A 21620-nucleotide genomic window follows, 5' to 3' on the forward strand; every position below is an offset into this window, starting at 1 on the left:
AGTTTGTAGCAACAGTTCAGGTTTTTTTTAAAGGGTTTCATCTGTGGAACATGTTTGAAGTACCTGTAGTATTTATCTTAATTATCTGTGTGTTTGTTCTGATGTCAGAGATTTTCCTCCTTTCAATCACGTCTTCATGTTCAGATGTACACTTCGTGTTACTGAATACTTGAAGTATACACTCTTCATGTGTTGTTGCTGTATCGTCGTACAGGTACAGGTTGGACGCTCGTCTTCATTCACTAAATGAGTTTAAAGTTGGTTTTAAAGTCACTTTGTGTTCTGCTGCCACCTGCTGGTTCCACTGATGTGCTGCATTCAGTGTCACATTAAGGCAGGAGGATATTTAACGTCACCGAACACATCAACACGTCACCTGTTAGCGTCAGGTTCAGGTGTGAGGAAGAGGCTGAGGAAGACCTGCTGCAGGTAAACCTCCTCTGGAGCTGAAGATGTTCACGTGATGGCGCTGACTTTTCTGATGTGTTGATGCTCCATCGTCACCATCGGCCTGCCTGATGCACCTGAGTGATCAGCTGACACACCTGCTGTTAGTTAGCTGCTCCTGATGTTTCACAGGAACCTGAAAGCTCAGATCAGCAGAGGAGCTTCTCTGATTGGAGGAACTTAAAGAAACAAACTTGTGCTTTCAAGGTTAAAAAGAACTTTCCAGCTCAGTTCAACCTTTGACCTTTGACCTGCTAACGTCACGTCCTCTTTAGCTAAACACATTTTAGTTTGTCAACACGTTTAAGGACGACAGTCAGTCACAGTGTGTTCACAAATGTTAGCATAATAAGCTTAGCAATTAGCATGCTAACACCTTAACCACGGAGCATTTTGGCATCTCAACTCTGAACTAAATGAGCGATCTGTTAGCATCAATGAACACCCATCAGCAGATTTATACAGAAATCAGCTGGACTCATTGATAGACACCAGCACTGACTCAAGTGACATCACTCGAGGTCATAATCAGAGCAAATGAGGAGTCAACACTGTGATGCTTCTAAAAGATATTCGACTTCCCACCGTCGTGGTGCTGCTTCGTCGTCTGAACATCAAGGCCTCCAGACACCAAAGAACGAGAGCGACGCCCAGCTGTGTGTTGGAGGAGTTTGGTTTAATATTGTACTGAAAAATAAATTAACGAAAATAACTTTAAAATGCAACAGAAGACAAAAAAAGAAAAGGAAAAGAAAAAAGATCCAGATTATAAACATTCTTTGCCAGCAGGGGGTGGAATCGCAGTGCTCATGTAAGATCAAATTTACAAATATATATATAAAAAAGGAATTTATTAGACATATCCACAAATCACGAGAGCATTCCTTTACATCCAGCGAGCTGAATCTGGTCTACCACCCAAACTGTTGTTCTCCAGCTACAAAAGGTCTAGAAAATTTATATTTATATATGTATATATTTCATACACATGCCTACGTGTGGATGAGGCTGTACAAAACTAACTGTACAAAAACAAAAAGCACACAGTGGTGATGTGTGGATGGAATGATGATCAGAGGAAGCTGATGGAGGAAAACAACAAAGTGGTGACGGCCGACCCCAGACGGAGGCCGGCGCGTGGAATGAACCTTCATTCATCCGACCGACGGATTTTGGCTTTAAGACGCAGAAGCTGGAGCCATTTTCAGAGAGTTCGTATCAGCAGGGCGAGGCGGCAGCTGCAGGGAGCTTTAGTGTTTCGCTAAATGGCTTCTGGTGCTTTAAAATCAGGAGGAGGAGATTCAGTCCTTCAACAGGAGGAGGAGGAGGAGGAGTTAAATATTAAATATTATCTACAGGTCTCAGCTGAGCTGGACTGGAGAAACTATTAAAACTACCAGGTCAAATATGGACATGTCCCCCAGCCCGACATCCCAGAATAATCCAGAGACGAAACGGCTTCAGGGAGTTCAGTGTTTTGGTGAATATGCACATTAAGTGGACTTTTACAGTAAAAACACTGAAGTCACGATGACGTCGTCACTGATCATCGGAAATAAAACTAAGACGCGAGTCGTGATTGGACGCTCCGCAGCACGTCCGTCTGAACGGCCGTCCACTCACGTGACCGGCTGACAGGTCACGGCTACTTCAGGGTCAGCGGCTTTCAGGGGAATTTAGCTTTCTAAGTTCTACTTTCTCAAAACCAGAAACTCGTGACGTGCCGTTTGGAGCGGCGACTGGAAATCTTTGATGTGATCACGTCGAGCCTCAAACACGTCGAGTTGGTTTCTCAGTCAGAATCATGATGCTAGTTTTTTTTTTTTTTTTAACGCTTCTGAAGATGAGAGTCAAAAGTTTTTACATTTTAAGAATATTTGAGTGAATTCGCAGGAGCTGGAAACTACGCTTCCTGTATTTAAAACAGGAAACAGTACTGAGTCACACTTCCTGTTAACTGCTCCCACAGCGGCGTAAAGGAGCAGTGAAGAAGAACCGGCTGTGAGAAACCCACTGATGGCAGGTGACTAATGCTAAGCTAACAACTGACGACGGGAGAATGGTGTCCAGCGTTAACTTCCTGCTCAGAATGAAAATCCAACATTTGCACACTGTGATTTAAATAAACGACACCGTGTGACTGAATCACGTGACGGACAGCCGAGCGAACCAATGGGGACGCTTCATCTCTGCTCTGAAGCCCTTCAGTCAGAGAAGTTTGTTCGTTTGTGGTAAATATTCTAAATGGAAGACTCGCTTGTGTACGCGGCCGCTCCCAGAGCTTTTCAACACTTCCTGTACTGAGGTCACATGATGACGCTGAAGAAGACTGCGGGAAACGGCGGAAAGCTCCAGGAAGCGCAGAGTGAATATTTACCACAGCTGTGGAGGATGAACGTCAGCTGGAGGACGTCCGGTCACTTCAACAGACGCCGAAATCAAAGCAGACGCTGGACGAGGCGAGTCGCCGCTCAGGAGCGTGGAACATCCACGAGTTTGTGATTCTGAGGGAGAGAAACTGGACGACGTCCCTGAAACCGAAGTGCGTCGGCGGCAGCTTCCTGCCTCCACGAGTAAAGCTGTAAACTTTGGTTGTGACTCCTCCCGACGACGACAGGAAGGAGGAGGAGGAGGGAAACCTGCGGTCATGCTCTTCATTCAAACATTCACATAAATGGGAATCATTAATGTTGAGTCGTCGTCATCCTGCAGGTGAACACACCTGCAATGACGCTCAGTGACAGAACAATGGCCCCTCCCACCAATAAATACCTTAACCCCGCCCACTGACAAATAATAAAATACGTCACACTGCTTCGTCCCGTCTACAGCGAGTCCTTACACCTACAGCCAGCGCGGCGAGGAGCCGAACAAAAACTGATTTACACGTCTCCGCCGTCCTAAAAACGGCGTTTCAAAACCGAGGGGAGGGGGGGGATGCACGTGATGGGATGGTGGTGGCGTGCTGCTAGTTTTTCTTCTTCACGTTGTTGTTCGAGGCGAGCCGGGGCCGCGGTGCCGGGATCAGGGTCCCCAACGGGACTCGACTCCGCGCCACCTCGAAGAGTTTGGAGAAGACCTGGAGGAAGAGGAGGAGAAAAAAACGACATCAGAACGTGTTTCTGTCGTACGTCACACACTAATCTGCACAGAGCGCCATCGTGTGGTCGATCGGAGATGACAGCGTCACCGATCAGGTGCATCGATCAGTCAAACAGAAGCAGCGAACACAACAACATCCACAGGTGACCACGACTAACTCCTCAGCGCTCACCTTTCGAGGAGTCCTCTGGAAGCATTGAGGGAGGAAGGGCGAGAGGAAGAGGAGGGTGAGGAGGAGGAAGGAGGAGGTGAAAGGACAGAACAGAAGGCGTCAGCAGAGATAAACTCATCAGGACACGAGCGTCAGACGTCTGAACGGATCAGTTTAATGTCCAAACAGGCCGCCGAGCTCCACACTGAGACAAAGACGTCTTCAGCGTCTGATACTCTGAACGTCAACCAACAGGCCGATGTCTTCGTCTTCCTCCCTATTTAAGAGCTCGCTCTGAACTGAATCCAGGTACCTGTGATGTTTTTAGCAGCTCCGATACTTAATTCCTCGTTGAATTTAACATTTTTTAAAGGGAGCTGAATAAACGCCGCCGCCGCCCTCGGACAGACGATGTGATGGAGCTCCAGCATCACCTTTAAGAAATGTGAATGAGGACAGACAGACAGACAGACAGACAGACAGACAGACAGACAGACATGAGGACGTCCTCTCACCTGTTCCCACAGGGTTTCAGCCACCTGGTCGATGACTCCTCCGACCTCGCGGAACTCTCCGGAGTATTTGACGTAAGCCCAGACGCAGAGCGCCGTCAGCGTGACGCCCATCACCAGGTTACACAGCGTGGCCACAGAGCTGATGCCCACGAAGCCCGTGACCAGCGACACCACGTACATGACGAACATGACGGCGAACAGCGTGGCGGGCGTCCGCGCGGCGTAGAAGATGTTCTTGCCGTCGTTGTGCTTGCTGAAGTTGGCGTAGGCCTCGTCGAGCTCCGCCTCCAGCTGCTCCTGGTAGCGCCGGCAGAAATCCTCGCCGCCCATCTTCTTGACGGAGCGGAAGTGTCGCACCGACGCCTGCCGCAGCTCCGCGTGGCGGCGCTCCAGCTCCGCCGGGGAAATGTAGGGTTTGTCACCGCCGCAGACCTGCGACACGACGCAGGGCGAGGAACCAACAACAGATTAATGAGACGCTGCGACAGCAGGCGTAAACACCAGAGAACAGGAAGTGACGCTCACCTGCTCCATGCTTTTGTTGTATGCATCTTTGGCTCCCGCTACAGCTGCGAGGTTATTGGCTTCCGCTGTTGCCTAGGTGACAGATGACAACACGTGCATTCAAGATGGAGAACATAGAGACGTGACTGACGGACGAGCTGCTGTCAGAGTTCACCCTGAGAGCTCATTTCACACCTAAACTGTTCACTCAGCTGTGTCTTAAACTGGGTTTGGATCGACTGTCATGGCGTGAACTGTGCAGCGGGCGGCGCTGTGTGACAGTCGGGTCATGTGACTGACCTGCAGCATTGACTTGGGGTGAGGAAGCTCCTCTCCCTGATAGATCTTCATGTACGCCTGAAACAGAGGAGACGTGAGCTCAGAACAAGTTTGAAAGAAAACGAAGCTTTTCTCAGAGAAGCTGCAGAAACATTCAGATCGATGAATCCTCTGAACTTTCCTCAGCTCTCAACCACGAGGAGCAGAGCAACACTTAAACTGAGACGAAGGTCATTCCTCTCTGACGAGCCGCTGCCTTTTTCCTCAATAACACCATTCGTTCACACAAAGGTGATTTTGACTGCGTGCTGAGTAAACCGCCACGCACGTGAACTCACCTTGAAGTAGTGCAGCAGGTCTCTGCAGGTGATCTTCACTCCTCCGATCTCTTTCTCCACCAGGTTCTCTGGAGACAGCAGCGTCGGGACGAGGCTCACCAGCTCCTTCTTGAAGTCCTCATCGATGTCTGAGACACACGGAGCACACGTCAACATGAGTGCAGTCTGAAGACATGTCTTCACCTCACATACAGGGACACTGGCACTTTGTCCGGCAGTAACAATGATGATGATGACGGAAATAGAGGCAGAAACAATGAGGAGGAATTCTCAGAACACAGACGGAGGGTAAACGTTTTCTACTTCATCTCGTCGTCGACTGGAAGCAGAGAAAGTGTCTTCAGACGCTTCATCTAACATCTACAGTGAGGTTTAATTTAAGCTGTTTCAGTGTTTGAAGTTCTCTCTGATTCAGTGAGTAACGTCCAGGTAGAGACACGCTGTCCTCACTCAGAGACTGTCTGTCCAGAGGCTTCTTCACATGGAGCAACAATCACCTGCAGATCAACATCAGCTCAACCAATCAGCTTCTGCTGACGACAACGCTTCAAACATGGACGCTGCTGCAGAGACGCTGCAGACTGTCAAAGTGCTTCGCGCACGTTCAACGACAGCAGAAGACCTGAACCATCAGACACTGATTCAGGATCAGAGCACATGAGAGACACAGACTCAGTCTGTCCTTCAGCGCCTGAGTGACGGACAGAAAGAGCTTCTGGACATGATGATGTCACAGTGAAGCTGACCTCTGACCTTTGTAATGAGTGTATGAATTCTGGAGTTGTGGTCTGAGCGTGTGTTTGTGACGGTGGGCGTCGGTGAGAACGTCACGTCTCTGCAGACGTTCTCCGTTCACTGCTGGTTCCTGGTGCTCATCTCTAAACTGACAGATGGAGACACTTTGGAGCGGCTGTTTTGCCTGGCTGAGCTGTGATTGGACGACTCGTCGTGTCGGTGCTGGTGTCTCACCTCTGAGCCGTCCGTCAAAGTGCGGGTTGGTGGCCACCTTGAGGCCGGGGTGAGGCAGCAGGAAGCAGCTGATGTTGGAGAAGCAGGAGTGGATGTGTTTCCTGACGTTCTGCAGCTCCTCGTGTTGGTTCTGCTTCACCTGAACAGACGTCGACACACAGGCATCAGTCTGCAGGTGTTCAAACCACGGACGCACCTTCAGCCTGACGGGTGAAACTCACCTGCAGCCGTTTCTCCAGGAAGCTCAGTCCTCCCTCCAGACCGTAGGGATGCTCGTAGGGGTAACTCCAGTCTCTGATCAGGAACATCAGAGTCTGAACAGAGAGAAACTCAGAGGTCACTGATCACGATCATAACCGACGGTGACTTATATGCCTAACTGAAAACCCACAGACGCACCTGAAAGGGTTTCTCGTAGACCTCCTCCATGGCCAGGCGTCCATACTCAGTGAAGAGCTGAGGAGAGGACACAACTGTTCAGAACATCAGAGCAGTCACAGAGCTCAGTTAGTAGATCTTCATCAATGAAAGCTTCCAGCTCACTGCTCCAAACACTGTCTGAATGAAGAGCCTTTAGAGCTGCAGCGACGCAGAAGCTTCGTCTGTTTGGAAGCTGGCTGACGTCTGCATGAAGGCATCACCAGACCAAAACCACTGCAGCAACACAACATCCAAAAGCTCATCACCAGTGTTTGACTGACAGCTGATCTGAGGCGCGGTGACGAGCCGCCGCGACCAAAGATAGAAGAAAAGTCTGGGCGGTGAGAAGACTTCTGGCAGCCGTTCAGTCGGAGCTGCTTTCTGCCTCATATGGCCGCCTGCTGGCTTCGGGTCAGAGGTTAATCCTGACCTGAACACATCGTGAAAACACCTGATATGGAGCTCCTCACTCACATGCTCAAAGAAGATGAGCTTTAATATGTTGGATTAGAGATCGGCATGACGCTGCCCTCCCGGGTCAGACCGTCTTATCAGGAGAGGAGGGTGAAAATGAAGGCTGAGGGTCTGCTGAACCAGAGGAGCCACAATCAAACTGAACGACCAAAACTGGACAATAACTTCAGCAGAAGACCTGACGGCTCGACACCGAGTCAAGTTAACTCAACGTTCTTCACACGTCGCTGATCAGAGAGCCAACTCTGCACTCAGCAGGTTAAGAAACCGAGTTATTAAAATAACCACCAGCCAGCGGCCGCTTGGTGTGTGCTGCACATCTGTTTGTCATGTTGTGGTATCGGTGCTTAGAGAGGCCAAAAAGGATGAAAGACGTTGTTTTCTGATCCAGTGTGAGGCGATGGAGGCGTGTGTGATGTTCAGCTATGTTTTTTTGTCACAAAGCACTCGATAATTCAAATATTTGCGAGTATTATTTAATTCTTCAATGAAAGCGTGGCTCGCCTCCTTCCTCGACTTTTTTCAGCTGGTTCCTGTTTGTTTGTTTGTAAGATCAAACTTTATTGATCCCACACACTAAAGGAGGATAAAAACAAAGTTTCCTTGTGAAGGACGGCTCAGTTTCACAATGGAAGACGCTGAATGGACATGAGTGGGACATGGGCAATAAAATACTGTGTTTTTGTACTACTACATGGTAGAAAAATATATAACAGTAAAAAATATTTCGCACAGTAAAAAATAAGTAACATTGAACAAGAGAACTGTGTAGACGTAAAGGATATCAGCAGATGTCAACATAAAGAAGCAGCTGTGCTACAGAAACTGATGCTGGACCTCAACGTGTGTTTGGGACACACTGAATGTCTTCTGCTGCTCAGGACCTCGCAGCATGTCGGGAGTGCGTTTTCCATCATTTATCTTACAGTTAAATGAAGTTTACTCTGCAGAGCGTCAGGAAACACTTCTTAAAGGCGTCTGCATGCTGCGACTGACCTGGAGGTGCTGGAGGTCGTCTTCCTGGACATTCTGGGACAGGTTGTACACCTGAGACACACACGACAAATCAAGACGTCAACCTGTTAGCCACCTGGTGCCATCACACACACACACAGACACACACAGACACACACAAAGCCTGACACACCTCACCCGATGCTTTTTGACACAGTTAATGATGAAGCATCAAACTGAGGAATGACACGTTCACACTCTCCTACAGTGACGGCGACGCCATCAGTCCTGGAACACGCTCTGTCAGAGTCATCAGGCTGAATAATGAGCCTCAGAGTGTCATCATGAACACATCAACTATCTGTGCCGCCCTGTGAGCTGAGCACGTTACAGAGACGGACCTGGACCGAGCTGGTCATGGTGCTCAGGGCGAACAGCGTGGCGCAGTCTTTGATGGTCGACTGGCTGTCGAACGCCCCCTGTGTGTCGATCAGTAGAACTGCAACCTGCGAGAACAACACATATGGATTCATTCAAACAGCTTTCACTACAGATGGATTACCTGGTGTTATTGGCAGGGATTACAACAAACACACACACACACACACACACACACACACACACACACACACACACACACACACACACACACACACACACAGGGGAGTTAAAGGAGGTCAGAGGATGTCGGCTGTGGACGCAGCCTCAGCATCAGCCTGGAAACCGACCTTGCAACCGTCTGGTTTCTCCACCACGAACACTTCACTCCAGGCCAGGATGCCTGTGGTCTCCCTCTCGCAGCCGCCTCGCCAGGTGAAGCCGGTCAGAGGCTCCTCCTCCCCGCCGACCCACGAATCCACCGACTGGACGGAGACAAGAGGAGGGAGGAGAGGTCATCACTGCTGACATTAACAGCTTTAACTAACAGGACATCAGGGACAGACAGACGAAGCAAGACACAACTTCGTCAATTAATACACGACATGTGAGTGTGGTATTAAAAAAAAATACAGCGTTTAGGAACTGGTCACTCCAAACAAAGAGGGCAGCACATCACCAGAGTAACCGCTGACTGCTGCTCAGCTCAGCTCGCTCAGTTAGCCGAGCAGCTAGTGGCTCCATTAGCTGACTGGAATCTGTCCTGAGCGCTCAGAGTAACGAGGGCAACAGAAGCAGGTGCAGCAGCCTCCACTGAGCACGACCGGATCAGGACAGTTTGTTCATTTCTGAAGTTTAAAAAGAAAACTTCAGGGTGCAAACTATCAGACCGTCACCTCTTCAGGCACAAAGTATCACAAGACAGGATGGGCCGGGACTAGCTGGCTAGCATGCTAACTTCAGGCGATATCACAGGAGTCAGAACTTCATCGTGTTGATTATCTTACTCCTCTAAACCAACCATGAAACATTCAGTGCCATCCTTTCCAGGAGCTGTTCACAGTCCTGTGGGACCTGTGCAGGAGGTGTACGAAATGGAACTGTGCCACGGCCTGACCTGTGAGGGCGGGGCTTATTCTACACATAAAGATGGCCTTTATGTGTGAAATAAGCAGCAGTGAGCTCTGCAGGGGCCCAGCCACAGAGCCAGCATTGTGTCACCATAAAATCCTCTTTACATGTGGTGAAACCCTCCAGAATGTTCCTCAGTGCTTACCGTAGATTAACAGGGCCAAAAGGTCGACAGGCAGACAAACACAAACGCTCAGTTTCCTGAAACAAACTGGATTATTCACTGCTGCAGGGTTTGAAAGCAGCAGAGCTGATGGGACGATCTTTGTTTCCAGCCCAAAGAGTTCAGATGAAAGGATGAACACTTCGCTTCAGTGTTTGATGAAGATCACCGCAAACGAACTTCAACCACAAAACAAACCCCACACACTGAACATGCTCCTGCATGTAGATAATATTCTGCTAATCTTCTGCACCATTTGTTTTTATTCAACAACAGCAGCAGCAGACTGAGGTCCAAAGTTCAAGCGTTTTAACTTTTTACTGTCGTCAACAGCAGAGTTTACAGCTGGATGTTACGTAGCTCCCTGACAGAAGGAGAAAACACCAGGAGCTGAGAATCAATAATCCATCCCATAATTATCAGCATATTATCATGCTTCGATTTGCCGCCCCGTCATTCTGCTGGACTGTCTGTTTTCCCGTGCCGTCCAGACAGTGTTGTGCGTCTGCCGCCGTGCTTGTGCTCGTTCATCGAAGGCTCTGCAGCCGTTAAAGCCACTGACAGCTGATCCAGACCCGACTGATCGAAACATGGACGCAACCTAAGAGATCTGGACGTCTTTTGTGATTTTCTATGGTACATTTTTTCATGAGCGTTGTTGGAGGAGCTGAGAACATGAACCTGCTTCACAGTAACAGCTGTGCACACGAGAACAAGTTAAAAAGCTTGACGTGGTCCCAGTCTGATATCAGCCTCACTGAACCATTACACGGGTGTGGCCCCACATAAAACACACTGTGCAACCAAATTTATGACGTACACACACGACTCTGAGCCATCCTTTGGACTCCGATGGACTGAAAGGTTTGAGAAATCAATCCCAGCTCAAGGGCCACTTCCCCAAAGGCTTTAACTGCATCACATGGTCGACGCTGGTGGGCGGAGTCTGCTCAGCACAGAGACGGATCTGTTGACATGTCGGCTCAGTGCTTTTATCCATAGCGCTTTTACGACTGTTTGAAGGGTCAAAAATGAACTTTCACGCTCAGCTGTAGAACAAGTGTGTTTGAAGACGCTTCAGTACAGACGGAGTCGTCGTGGCCCAGAGGCCACAACACAACGGAGACACGCCACAGCAAATACTGAAACAACCACACTTCAGTGCACAACATGACCCAATTAGACCAAACTAAACAAGATACGAAAGGTGTCAATAAACCAAATTAAAGAGATGATAATGGACTCTGTGTGTGTGTGTGTGTGTGTGTGTGTGTGTGTGTGTGTGTGTGTGTGTGTGTGTGTGTGTGCGAAAAGCGAAACAACTGAGAAACTAACTGGCAGAACAAACCAAACCAAAAGCAGGTGATTGGACGACTGTGCAACACGGCTAAAAGCTGCAGAGAGAAATGAGCAACACCCTGTAAGTTCTGACTGTTTGGTCAAACTTTAAGGCCAAGAACAAACGTGACGACTGAATGTGTCGTCACTCAGCGTCACGAGTCGGACTCATTTTGCGTGGACAGAGTGTTTTACAGCTCTACGGTGTACCTGCTTGTACATGAAGCGCAGCATGAAGTCCAGCAGGAAGGACTTGCCCTTGCGGAAAGCTCCGGCCACAGAGACGACCACCACGTGGAGATCCTGCACCTCCTCCTGCAGCAGCAGCCGCTCCAGCGCCTCCTCTTGGAGCGAGAACGAGTGCTCCTCTTCATCCGCTACCACGATCTGCACCGGTCTGGCCACATCCAGCTCCTCCTCCTCCTCCAGCAGGTCGTCTTCCTCCTCCTCACGCCTCATCGGGGATGTGTCTGATTTAAACCCGTGGCCACCTGAGAGAGAAAGCTGTGGTTAACGTTTGACCGACCAGAAGACTCAGATCAACACACGTCCTGCAGCCGACTGGGTCAACACATGACTTGCTGGGCTGTTACTTCTGGTTTTCAGGGTGGAAAAACAGGATTTTAGATGAGCAATCCAGAACAAGATGATGAAAATATGATTTTTACATTGATGTAAAACTATGGAAATACACCCTACGATGACTGAGTTGATATACATATCATATGACAAACATCCCTATTATGTCCCCCGGCCATTATTTGGGGACCAGCTTTTAATATGAGGAAATTCTATAAATCCACTTTGGAAAAGTGGTCTGCATCAGCGTGGACGTGCCAACAGGCTGACTGCAGCCATGATGGCCGAGCTTCGCCACAGAGATCAAGAAACTCTGATATCAGCGGCTGCTGGACACAAAAAGTTTCCAGACCTCCTCCAGTTAGTGAAGTCTCACAGGAGCTCAGCCAAGAGGAAGGCTGAAGGGAGCCACTGCCATTATGGGATGGCATGGCTGGTTGGATTTACAGTAAATAGACAGAGCCATCAGTCAGTGTTGTTCTACAGACTCAGTTATAAGCGGAGGACTTAAACTTTAAGCTCTCCTTGTATGGCAGCAGTTACACTTCACTGATCTGCAGCTCTGACATGAATCCTGGATATTTCAGGAAGACATTTTTGCCTTCACCTAATAGGTCAGAGTAAGGGCTTCTGTCATCTCTGGCTCACTGATCTGAAATCAGGTGAAACAGGCTGCAAAGACTGTGTGAATGCCATGTTTTCCTGCTAGAGAACGATACAGTCACTGTCTGTGAGTTTTGGGGGTTGGACCTGTGACCTTGTGGTTACGTGACAGCGCTCACTCAGGCGCCGTCTTGTGATCTCACAGCTAAGCCAGCAGGCCGAGGCAGCCTGCGGCCTCATGGGAAGAAGAGTCTTCATTCAGGTCAGCGTTGAGCTGCTCGGGCCATGTGAGAGCTCTGCAGGCAGCAACACAACAACAGTGATGTGCTTTCACCACATCCTGCAAGCAGCTCGCTGGGTAAATCCATCACATCATCCTGAGGAAGGCCTGAATAATGTACAGGCCGACATGAAAACTGACTTTGGGAGGCCTTTCGAACGATGCGTGCTTTAACCGAAGCTTTTAAGGAGCCCAGCAAGGCGGATAATTCACTGTCCCAGTGCTCTCTGCACAGCACAAGAGCTGCCCGAGGACAAATACTTCAGAGCGAACCAGAAACGCAGCATGACGCTGAGACAGCCGAGCAGAAATACACAAACAGATTAAGCTTCTATTTATCAAGCAAAAACGTCAAACATCTGGTTCATGTTCTTCCAATGGGACAATCTGAGATCACTGAACTGAGTTGGGACTTGTCACCTTGAACACTGGAAACTCTGAACGAGCATTTTCAGTATTTTCACACATTCTATCAATTAAACAACAAAACCATTGATAACTGGATCACGAAAACACTCATCAGCTGTGGCTTCAATGCAGTCTGTCTGTTGCTCATACAGTGCGTATCAATACTTATTGAATTATTATTATTGAATTATCAGATAGCAGTCTCACCTCCGGACAGGTGGAGGATCTGTGGATCACTGATGTGTGTTTAAAGTGATTCCCAGTCAACCTGAGCTTTCAACAACCAACCTGCTCATGTTCATGGGGTTTAAGTGTATTTTAGTGTTTTGGCCACTGGATTCCTGTCCAGTCATTTCCTCATAGCAGAACTCCCCAGTCCAGTAAAATCGTTCCCTTCCATCAGTGACTGCATCTTAACAGCCGTCATCAGAGCAGAGGAATCTGGTCTGAGTCCAGCTCATGTATCTGTACATGCAGCTGACAGTCCTGTTCAGCAACCAGTCAGTTCAACAACAGTCTGCGCTGCATTCACAACAGACGGACAGACAGACTCTGCAGCACTGGACCCAGCCTGAAGTAGGCTGTGTGGTCTAAGTGACTTCATGAATACAGAAGAACACTGAACTAAGAATTTTTAAGTTTAACAATGAGCAACATCTCACAACTTTTACTTGAAAGCAGAAATCTGCAGTTCTTCCTCTTTGTGCAGCAGTGACCTACAGTAGAGTTTAAAATGTGAATCTGGATTAGGAGAATAACTAATCCAGAACACTTTCAGATGACTCTCCTTACTGAGGAAAAGCCTGCGTGACCCCCAGTCATTGTGTCTGACAGCCATTTTACAACCAAACTCCATTCAAAACGTTGCCAGTTTAATGTTAATCTGCTGCTCTGAAGACACACTCGGCTTACTGGAAACTACAAAAACTGTTCTCAAGCCTCAAGTATTTCCATCTTTGATTCAGCATACCATAATATATCCATAAGCATCAGTGTACATCAGTATCTCTGCTGGCATTTCTTCTTCACTCAACACAATGTGCAGTTTGGAGAGTTCAAGACTTCAAAGAGGACACCAGTACAACGTACACAGGGCAGGAATTACACCACGGCCCAGTGGACAGGGTGTGTGTACGGACACACAGTTTATCTTTATGGATTATACTGATGCCAAATTCATGAGAAGACTGTCGACATACGACACCTTTTATCACGTGTTTCTAGAAGAATGTGTTTTTGCTGACGCGTAGGGAAATATTAATATGTCATGTTTCTTAAAGGGAATTTGATGTAATAATTTCCCCTGAGAGTGCAGGGAGACTCAGTTTACTCCAAATACTGTATGTGTATCTTTTATTGTCTGTCACTACCATAACAACGTGACATAACTGCTAAAGTCTGCTACGGTCGTCTGACGTTCACTGACTGTGGATATGCACTGGTTCCATCAATGGTTGACAGTCTAATAATGTGTGTTTGTATTGATCACTGACGGTGGCTGATCAGGGTAATTATCAGTTAACTGCCCTTTGTGTTCATGTTTTTAAACTTCTTTCCTAAATATGATGTGCTTGATAATGTTATTAATTCATTATCATATCAATTAATAACTCCTGATGAAACCTAAAAGTTCAGCCACCTTGTTGTTATTTAGCTTCTCTTTCAAAAGCAGCATTAACAACAGCTGATGTGTCTCTGGATAACATGTCCTCTGTGGGCCGAGCGATAAGAACAGACAGAACAGTCATCTTTCATCATCATCATCATCATCATCATCATCATCATCATATCTCATCTGAGCGTTTAATGTTTATCGTGTGAAAAGTGTTTGAAGTCTTTTGACTGCTCATATGATCCAAGTCTAGAATGATAATAGTTGCAGATTAATTTTAATCACCCTCAGCCCACTGATAGACTTTATTTTATCAATCAAATATAATGACATGCTCACATTAAAAAAATAAATCAGACTGAACTTTATGGAAAAGTCATCACTTTAATAAACTCAGTCCTGTTTTTCCATAAACTGGCTCCTCATTGTTGATCCTGTTTTGTCTTCATAATTTTGAGTGATCAATTATTGTTGCCCTAAAAATGACTTAAATCCAGGTCTGTGTTATTATCACATGGTTCAGTTCTTCATCATGGAGCTCTGAAGCAGCAGCAGGTTCTTGTATCTCAAACACTGTTTAACAGCTTTAATGGCTCAAAGGAACTGGCTGAGACCCAGTCAAACATATTCAGAGGTTTCATCATCAGCCTGACAGCAGGCATGAAGCTAGCAGCTAGCTGAGGGAAGCTAACCCACTGTGAGTAACCTGGCACATCACCGGTTTCATGGCCCGTGGTCATGATTAGCCAGTCATACAATCACTGGACACTTACAGGGTGGCAGAAGTTAACGCCATAATAACAGAATAATATCAGTATGCTGTATTTTCTCCAGTAAGGAGAGGTGTTATACTCCAAAATACATGGAAAAAAAAACACGTTAGACACTGCCATACAGCAATTAACATTATCCTGTAAGAATCATAAGTGGCTCGTGGTTCCCTTTGTCTTTTACAGCTGTAACTTGACTAACGTGACACGACCACAGCAAGAAAAAAAGTTATGACAAATAATTCAAAAAATTTGGTTGATTTGAGAGCTAACAATTGGTGTCATGAGTCCTAGCAAACAACGCAGGACAGTTAGCTTAACACTGACTTTTTAAATGAAGTCGGTGTGAGGTTTAGTTTTCTGTGTGAGTCTCCTGTTTTATCATTAAACTGACATTTTGTCAAAGCCAAGTGTTATATCGTTTAAAGCCGGGTTAGCTGAACCACCCTGTTATCACTGCTAAGTGTGCTAGCTTAGCTGAAATCACACAGCAGCTGAGGTTAGCTTACTCCACGCTGCTATCGAGAGGTAACAGGAGGCTACTGGCGTTAGCAGCACACTGCCAGCTGTTGACCCAGCCGTTTGACAGCTTTCAGAAACGACAGAACAATGGAGAATCAGCTAGAAGAGGCTAGCAGCTCTGTTAGCTGCTCTGCTAACAACAAACACTCTGAGCTGAAGGTGAGGACAGCTGGACGGCTTAACAAAACGCTTAGCATTAGTGCTTCATGACAATCCAACATGCACAGCGGGACTCAGTCGATGTCGGTTCACAGCCTCCCCCCGGCCACTGTCACTGATAACTTAACAAAGCACCATATTTTCAGTGATTTTACCGCTCTGACACAGCGGGACGCGCTCGTTTGCAGCAGGATGCGAAACGACAGGAGATGCGATTATTCGACGAAGCGGAGCGCTGCCTGCAGTGTCGCTTCATTACATGTATCGTCTCCGAAACACGCACAAACACGTGACGGTGGAAACCACATTTTAATAAAATAAAAACCCGCTGTCATCTGTCGCGTCGGTAACATCATTTAACCGTCGGTACATGTTTAATTACCTTCTGTGAAGATGCTGTTTTTGTGATTCCGCTGCTTCAACCTGCTCTCCTCCGCCGCCATCTTTCTTGACCTGCTGATAGCAGCAGACTGCCCTGACGTCACAGAGCTCAATGCAGCGGTGGGTTCCGCGGGGTCCTAAATACCGCGCCGAGGTCCCGCCCCCTGCCGAACCTAGCTCTTGCTCTGCTAGCTTACGCCTGCGGGAGCTAACTTCAGAACAGCACGTCTTTCTTCTGTCTTAATGAAAAATTAAACTTGACACTGCACATTTCTGACCATGATCTAAGTTGAAAGAGTCCTGCTATGCTTACAAGAAAATACCAAGCATAATTTTAGCGAAGTTAAAACAAGTCTGTGAGTATTCAACAAAGGACTAATGGGAGCTGAAATTGTTTCATTAGCTTAACGCTAACACAATAGTGAGTCTCTTTTTGTTAAGATAGAAAGAGAGAGCGAGAGAAAGGGTGATATGCACAGCAGCGGCATTGGCATTGGTGTGTAGTCGAACGTTCCTGCAGCCTTGAGCTGAAAGTTGACCACGGGTAACGAGCTCCATCAGACTGCTGATGAACGAATGTGGCACTGGGGCAGGGACTCATGCTCATGGGCCTTTGATTAACGTGCCAACACACTGGCAGTGCATTGTGGGACTTGTAGTACTAGTGGTGCGTGTCAGCTCTACTAATAATTAGACATTATCATGTGGGCCAAAGGCATTTGAGTTTGACAGATGTGCTCTAGAACAAGGCATCACTAAAAACTGTTGCAGCATCAAACTGCAGACACAGAACAATCTGCACTGCTGCTAAAAATGCTGTTCTTAACAATCATGAATGTATGTGTATTAAAACAAATGAACAAGTTTTTTTTCTTACACCAATAGAGGCAAAGATCAGAGATCAGTACAATAGAATACATGCCTATTCCATACTGCTCTCCTTCCTCTTCAGTACTATCAGTACCAACCTCCTCCACCGTCTCCTTGAAGAAGAGTTTTCCCGTCTTCACTGCAGTCGAAGCTTGATGGTTAATAAACATGCACATTGACTGAAATTGAAATGTTTTGAGATTTCTCATTAGCAATAAAACCAAATTTGGTCCTGTGTGTTGTCACGTGATGTATGTTTGTTGGTGTAGAGCAAACTGTCAAACTAAGTCTGGAGTTTTCTTATTAGATTACATAACGTGAGCCAAGATTCACGATTCATAAAGACTTTTAATTCTTCAAAAGAAAAAGTTACCTGAACAACACTGACGACGTAATGCATTTCAGGAACTTTATTAATACCAGACAAAATCACGAAACAAACATTTTTGAACATATTTAACAACATGCAATTAAATCATATTTAATTGCTGAACGAATGCGTGATGAACTTTTGAGCTTGGAGCCGTTGAGCTTTTTTAATACTCCTCTCCTTCTTCCTCTCCCTCGCCCTCAAGGTAGTCGATTCTGACCTCCTCATAATCCTTCTCCAGAGCTGCCATGTCCTCTCTGGCCTCAGAGAACTCTCCCTCCTCCATCCCCTCACCCACATACCAGTGAACAAAGGCATGCTTAGCGTACATCAGATCAAACTTGTGGTCAAGGCGAGTCCAGGCCTCTGCAATAGCAGTGGTGTTGCTCAGCATGCACACAGCCCTGTGGACGAGGAACGACAGTGGGCATCTGGTAGTTGATGCCAACCGTGAAACCAGTGGGGCACCAGTCCACAAACTGGATGGAGTGCTTGGTCTTGATGGCGGCAATGGCAGCATTCACATCTTTGGCCACCACATCACCACGATACAGCAGGCAACAAGCCATGTACTTGCCATGGCAAGGGTCGCATTTCACCATCCGATTGGCTGGCTCGAAGCAGGAATTGGTGATTTGAGCCACTGAGAGCTGCTCATGGTAAGCCTTCTCAGCTGAGATGATGGGGGCATAGCTGGCCAGAGGGAAGTGGATACGGGGATATGGCACCAAGTTGGTCTGGAACTCTGTCAGATCCACATTGAGGGCACCATCGAAACGAAGCGAAGCAGTCACAGAAGACACAACCTGAGCGACCAGCCTGTTCAGGTTAGTGCAAGTGGGACGCTCGATGTCAAGGTTCTTGTAGCAGATATCACAGATGGCCTCATCTGCTCTGACTGTATGCACCAGTTTGCGGATCCTGTCCACCACCAGGTCGATGATCTCTGTGCCGATGGTGTAGAGTCCACGGGTGTAGTTGTTGGCAGCATCCTCCTTCCCAGTGATCAGCTGGTCAGGGGGGAACAGCTGGTGGTAGGTCCCTGTGCGCACCTCATCTAAGGAAATGACCATAAATTATAGGCGGGTTTGAATAACTGGGGGAAGAATAAAACATAACAAAATAGTAACAATTATATTTTTTCTACAATACATTTCATTTCATTTTACCGATAACAGTGGGCTCCAGGTCCACAAGAATAGCTCTGGGATTGTGCTTTCCAGCTTCAGTCTCACTGAAGAACGTGTTGAAGGAATCATCTCCTGCTCCGAGAGTCTTGTTACTGAGTATCTGTCCGTCTGGCGTGATCCCGTGTTCGTGACAAAAAAGCTCCCAGCAGGCATTGCCAATCTGGACACCAGCCTGACCCACGTGGATGGAGATACACTCACGCTGGAGGAAAACAAAGACAATTTGTAACATTCAGCATTCATTTTACATACGTTTCACCCATTTCTAATAACATGCTTCAGTTCATACATCATATATTTAAGATAGCTCAAAATCTAAGATCATCATCATGACCACGCCACCTGTCACATGCTGCTCGTTTAATCTTATTTTGAGATTAATGAAGATATATTTAAGGCAGAAAAAAAATCTCATGTTGAGAAAATCCTTAAACAAGATCTCTGGAGGAACATAATTTCAATTACACATCAAGTGTTTGATGCAATGATTTTATGACAAACATCTGGCTGCAGTCAGGCCCTTTAAATAGGTGGTAAAGCAGAGGAATATGACAAGGCTGCTGATGTAACCCAACTGGGTATGTCAGTGTGTGCAGGTAAGTCTACAAGTGTGACTAAAATTTAATTTATAGGTCAAACCTTTTCTATTAGAAAGAACACAACAAGAAATTAAATAAATGCCACTTTAACAGCAGAATAATGCATAATCAAAGCAGACAACACAGAGATGGACAAACAACATAAAGTCCATAACAGCTGCTGGCACAAGCACACACATTAAAGCAAAGAGAGCTGTATGGGTTTTACACACTGCATAGTGTGCTTACAATAGTCTGTTGCTAGGCAACAGCAGTTCTGGACATCCCTCTGTAGTTGTTGGACACATATGTCTGAACATCAATTTGAGCCATGTGCACCACCAAATCCTCAACAATCTGCTCTTGGCTCAAATCATTTGGAGTCCATGCTCAGTTCTTCTTGTATCAAGTTCACTCAGTCTCTGTGTCCCAGTATAACCAGTTCACCCAGGATACCACCAGAATAACGCCCACCAAGTTGCGCCGCTATTTTTTATACCAGTGGAGTGGGGTGACAGACAGACACAGTGCGTGGGCACGCACACACCTGCACTAAGAAATGCTGAATAAAATAAATATTTTATTTGTACAAATTTATGTGTCATTTATCAGATCAGACCGCTGCTGCCGCCGCCAAAATCTCACGTTGAACTCAGTTCAAAATTTGAGAGCCCGGATTTTATATTCTAATTTTTTTTCAGGGAGAGAAATACCATGTGACCGAAAGCAGGAGACTTGAGAGCCCTGCAATAACTATAATAGAAACATGAATAATAATAAAATAGTATATACTAGTATATGCATGTGGAATCTGTATGATAGTATACATATATATATATTAATATATGGCAGTCTAAGTACATAATAATAGAAATATGACTAATAATAACAGTTGCACTGGGCATCAGGCAGGGCCATGGCAGTAGGTGCAACCATGATCCACAATCCAAGTGCAGCCATGATCCCTGAGAACCTGCAAGATGAGAAAGCACAGAGACTCTAGGGATGAAGCCAAGTTCATGCATACAGATGGAGAGGGAGAGGAGGACATGAAGATCTCAGTACATCATGTCCTCAGGCAGTGTGAGCTTAGAGCAGCATAACTAGGGACAGGTCCAAGGCAAGCCTGAGCCAGCCCTAATGGATTAAAGCAGAAAGCTGCAGGTCATTATGTCTTTATGTTCTGAAGTTTAGTAAATTGATTGGCTTCATGTGGCTTCATTGATAAATATAACTGATATCATATGCATAGCAACAAAGGTTTGTGGAGTGTTTCATAAATATAGGGGTTAGGGTTAGATCAGAATTGATCCAAGCACAGACCCTTGGGGAACTCCATGAATTACTTTGGCGCACACAGAGAAATCATCATTAACATGAGCAAACTGAAACGGATCTGTTAAATAGGACTTAAACTAGTTTAGTGCGGTTTCTTTAATAGTCTTGGGTCAAAAATGGCCGCTGCCTCAAGGAATGTGAGTTTAATACGTTTGGGAGAGTAGCTTCACTTATGCTAACATGCTCTTCATGACAGCCAGGTTTTAGCCAGACCAAATAAATCAACATTATAATCTGATATCAAATCATTTAGTGATACAGATTTAGATTATGTCTCCTGTCCTGTTGTACTGTTGCAGTGGCGGTGTTGATTTTTTATAAGGTGTTAATGTTTAATTCCTCTTCTGTTTACTTTTAATTCATTTAGGTGGTGGGGGGGCAGACAGTCTCTACGGGGTTTTGGTTGGGTAACTGCTCTAATGGAAGAGAAGTGTGTAGCACTACAGCTCTCAACTCTGGCTCGTCATAGTTTTAGTCACTAACAAACTCAATCAGATTTCTAGAAATTAGGGCCGCTCCTTCCAAATTGGGATCAACGTCATGTCTTCTAAATCAGACCAAGTCTTCTCCTGAAGACAAAGTCCACATCATATGCTGGACACCTCAACAGCCAACAGTTGAATGATAACGTGGCTGAACAGGAACTGTTGAAATTTCATTTGTCAGGATGAAACCCAAGAAATGTACCTGCTTGTTTTCAGGAGAGTTTCGTTTAACGTCTGGACTGGACTTGTACAGTCATTTCACACTGGTAAACTTCCTGGTTAACTGGTAGAATCATCCCCTGCCATCAGTCA

General features: G+C 46.5%; 1 protein-coding gene and 1 pseudogene across 4 annotated transcripts; both read right to left on the reverse strand.

Annotated features, from left to right (window-relative positions):
* Positions 1-1102: 1102 nt before the first annotated feature.
* LOC143319154 (atlastin-2-like) lies at positions 1103-17060 on the reverse strand. 3 transcript variants are annotated; one of them, XM_076727807.1, is made up of 14 exons: positions 16479-16601; positions 11374-11654; positions 8882-9016; positions 8555-8659; positions 8196-8246; positions 6705-6761; positions 6527-6619; positions 6306-6444; positions 5337-5464; positions 5020-5076; positions 4741-4812; positions 4216-4647; positions 3722-3736; positions 1103-3526 (listed from the first exon to the last, which is right to left on the reverse strand). In XM_076727807.1, exons 1-14 carry the CDS (start codon positions 16537-16539, stop codon positions 3416-3418), a joined length of 1737 nt encoding a protein of 578 aa, XP_076583922.1. In that variant the 5' UTR covers positions 16540-16601; the 3' UTR covers positions 1103-3415. The 3 variants fall into 3 exon arrangements, with proteins under 3 accessions (XP_076583922.1, XP_076583921.1, XP_076583924.1); XM_076727806.1 differs by lacking the exon at positions 3722-3736 and having other exon boundaries at positions 4198-4647; positions 16479-17060; XM_076727809.1 differs by lacking the exon at positions 3722-3736.
* Positions 17061-17749: 689 nt separating this feature from the next.
* On the reverse strand, positions 17750-19139 carry LOC143319155 (tubulin alpha-1B chain-like; annotated as a pseudogene). Its single transcript, XR_013077061.1, has 2 exons — positions 18887-19139; positions 17750-18774 (listed from the first exon to the last, which is right to left on the reverse strand). The product of XR_013077061.1 is annotated as a tubulin alpha-1B chain-like (transcript).
* Positions 19140-21620: the final 2481 nt, after the last annotated feature.

This window comes from Chaetodon auriga, chromosome 4 (genome assembly GCF_051107435.1).
Source record: "Chaetodon auriga isolate fChaAug3 chromosome 4, fChaAug3.hap1, whole genome shotgun sequence".
In the NCBI taxonomy this organism is placed as follows: domain Eukaryota; kingdom Metazoa; phylum Chordata; class Actinopteri; order Chaetodontiformes; family Chaetodontidae; genus Chaetodon; species Chaetodon auriga.

What these genes read in the sequence shown, in the direction of transcription:
- LOC143319154 (XM_076727806.1), bottom strand. Translation starts at nt 16,539, where the DNA reads ATGGCGGCGGAGGAGAGCAGGTTGAAGCAGCGGAATCACAAAAACAGC. An exon ending in TGCGCTTCATGTACAAGCAG is followed by an intron (nt 9,017 to 11,373) that starts GTACACCGTAGA and finishes GTCTCCGTCCAG; the next exon opens with TCGGTGGATTCGTGGGTCGG. An exon ending in ACAACAAAAGCATGGAGCAG is followed by an intron (nt 4,648 to 4,740) that starts GTGAGCGTCACT and finishes GTCGTGTCGCAG; the next exon opens with GTCTGCGGCGGTGACAAACC.